General features: G+C 40.1%; 1 protein-coding gene across 1 annotated transcript; it reads right to left on the bottom strand.

The window, feature by feature from the left end:
• Positions 1-2,029: 2,029 nt before the first annotated feature.
• On the bottom strand, positions 2,030-2,831 carry LOC139868334 (uncharacterized). The gene is made up of 2 exons (XM_071856669.1): positions 2,482-2,831; positions 2,030-2,363 (listed from the first exon to the last, which is right to left on the bottom strand). Exons 1-2 carry the CDS (start codon positions 2,829-2,831, stop codon positions 2,030-2,032), a joined length of 684 nt encoding a protein of 227 aa, XP_071712770.1.
• Between the last annotated feature and the right edge of the window lie 338 nt (positions 2,832-3,169).

Below are 3,169 nucleotides of genomic sequence, written 5' to 3' on the forward strand. Positions count from 1 at the left end.
ACGCCTCCACCAAATAAGACGTATTCTATTTTTATAGATGATGTTCACCCACTGTTATGGTCCAACACTTTCAGTCCTTCATCTTCGGCCCAACAGCCTACTGCTGCGGCCCAGCATCAATCATCCTCACCTGGCCCATTACCCGACCCAGATTCTAGTCCAGCAACCTCTAGTCCTCCACCTTCGCATAGCCCATCACCACAACAAACTACTACTTCTTCTCCTAGCCCATCACCTCAACCACCACCCGTGGTCCATGTCTCTCCAACTCGCACAATTCACACTCATAGTATCTCTGGTATTTTTAAACCAAAAGTTTCTTTTAATCTTTCTATTTCTACTACACTTTCCCCAATTCCTCGCAACCCTAAGGATGCGTTACTTGATCCTAATTGGAAAATGGCCATGGCCGACTAATTTAATGCTTTAATTGACAATAAGACATTGGTTTTGGTACCACGCACCACTGATATGCGTATAATTCGGTCTATGTGGGTTTTTAAACATAAAATGAAATCTGACGGAACTTTTGAGCGCTATAAGGCTCATTTGGTAGGTGATGGCAGGTCACAACAGGTTGGCGTGGACTGTTATGAGACATTTAGTCCGGTTGTTAAACCCACCACTATACGTACTGTGCTGAGTCTCGATGTTTCACATTCTTGGTCTATTCATCAATTAGACGTTAAGAATGCTTTTCTTCATGGATCTCTTCGGGAAACAGTATATATGCATCAGCCACCGGGTTTTCGTGATCCCAAATTTCCGGATCATATATGTCTTCTACAAAAATCTCTTTATGATTTAAAACAGGCACCTCGGGCATGGTACCAACGTTTTGCCGATTTTGTGACTACTATTGGGTTTCAGAATAGTAAATGCCATAATTCTCTTTTTATTTATCGCAGAGGCTCTGATATGGCATATCTTTTATTATACGTAGATGATATTATTCTTTGCATCGTCCAGTGATTCTCTTCGCAATATGGTCATCTCCACATTATCTCGTGAATTTGCAATGAAGGATCTCGGACCATTGAGTTCTTTTTTGGGTATCTCTGTGACTCATCAACCGAATAGCCTCTTTCTGCAACAGACTACTTATGCAACAGAAATTATCGAACGTGCGGGTATGTCTCAATGTAATTCTGTTCGTACTCCTATTGACACGTCGGCTAACCTAAGCGGATCTTCTGGCCCGCCAGTTGCTAATCCTACTGAGTATCTCAGTTTGGCGGGCGCGTTGCAGTACTTAACTTTTACACGTTCTGATATTTCTTATGCCGTACAACATGTTTGTCTTCATATGCATGATCCGCGAGAACCTCATTTACATGCGTTACGCCGCATTATTCGTTATTTACAGGGCACCTTGACCTACGGGCTACATTTGTAAAAGTCATCCAGTCGCCGTTTGATTGCGTATACAGATGCCGACTGGGCTGGCTGTCCAGACACGAGACGTTCCACTTCTGGTTACTGTGTTTATTTTGGAGATAACCTTATCTCATGGTCCTCCAAGCGTCAACACACCTTATCACGCTCTAGTGCTGAGGCTGAATATCGTGGAGTTGCTAATGTTGTCTCTGACTCTTGTTGGGTACGTAATCTACTGCTGGAATTACACTGTCCTTTGCCTAAGTGTACACTTGTGTTTTGCGATAATGTTTCTGCTATCTTTCTTTCTGGCAATCCTGTTCAACATCAACGGACGAAACATATTAAGATGGATATACATTTTGTTCGGGAAAAAGTTGCACGTGGCGAAGTTCGAGTCCTCCATGTTCCATCGCGGTTTCAAATTGCAGATATTTTCACCAAAGGATTACCTCGTTTGTTATTTGATGATTTCAGGGACAGTCTCAGCATCCGACCTCCTCCCGCTGCGACTGCGGGGGTGTATTAGCGTAGATATAATTTCCTTATTAGAATTGTATCTAGTCTCCAATTAGAATGTCAATATTTATGGTATGCTTGGTGCCCACGATATGTAACTTGTATATATATGGTTGTTTGGAATGAGAATACATCATAGAATTCCAAACACTTTCACGATCAACCGAAAAGATAACTCCATTCCGAATCGCCAAATAAGCCACAACACTGAAGTAATGGTCGAATACAATTTGATTTTACAAGCTCCATTTGCATCCCAATGCTCGTACCAATCCATCAGATTATTCCATGAATCATAACCATTTAGACCCACATTTGTCCATAAACCAACTTTCCTCCATATTTCATTTGCTACAACAAACTTGAAAAAAGTATGGTTTATATGTTCCACACCATGATTGCAAAGTGGACACCCCAAATCTTCAATATGAACACCTCGATTGATTAAATTAAAATGGGTCGGAAGTCTATCATAGCCAATCGCCATAAAAAACGTATACTTTTTTTGGTATCATCTTGTTCCACCTTATTGAGATTTGGGATGAAGATAGCATATTATTATCAATAAAGTTCCTTGTTGTAGACACTGAGTATGACCCAGAATTCGAAATAACCCATGTCCTTGTATCAACTTCATGGGAGCAATTCACATTTCCAAGCATATCTATTAGATCAACCAATGCTCTTTCATTCCGACCACCAATGTTATGACGTTGCCAATTCCAATTCCAGTATTCGTTATGTCTTATATCCGCAACACAAAAATTAAGGTCAACATCAAGATGGAAGAGTCTATTAAAGTGACAACGTAAAGGTTGTTCGCCTAACCAAGTATCGTGCCAAAATCTTGTGGTACGACCATTACCAATTTTTACCCGTATCGGATTCTTGGTGATTAACCCCGAATTTTGAGCAGTCACATACGAGTTAACCATATTGTTCCAGACACCACCTCGACAATTATGATTACCACACAAACCACCATAAGTACCATGGATCGCAACTATAACATCAATCTATATACCTCTTGAATTTGTAGAAAATCTCCAAATCCATTTAAACATAAGTGCATGATTGAATGCTTTAAGGCTATCAATTCCCAAAGCACCATTATTAAAAGATTCCAAAACATTTTGCCATATAACCCAATGTATTTTCTTTTCTCCGTCATTAATTCTCCAAAAGAAGGAACTTCGGATTTTTTCCAATTCATTAACACGTTATCGGGGCATTTGAAAAGCGATAAATAATAAATTCCCAAACTTCGAAGCAC

The sequence above is a fragment of the Rutidosis leptorrhynchoides genome, chromosome 9 (genome assembly GCF_046630445.1).
Source record: "Rutidosis leptorrhynchoides isolate AG116_Rl617_1_P2 chromosome 9, CSIRO_AGI_Rlap_v1, whole genome shotgun sequence".
Taxonomy (NCBI): Eukaryota; Viridiplantae; Streptophyta; class Magnoliopsida; order Asterales; family Asteraceae; genus Rutidosis; species Rutidosis leptorrhynchoides.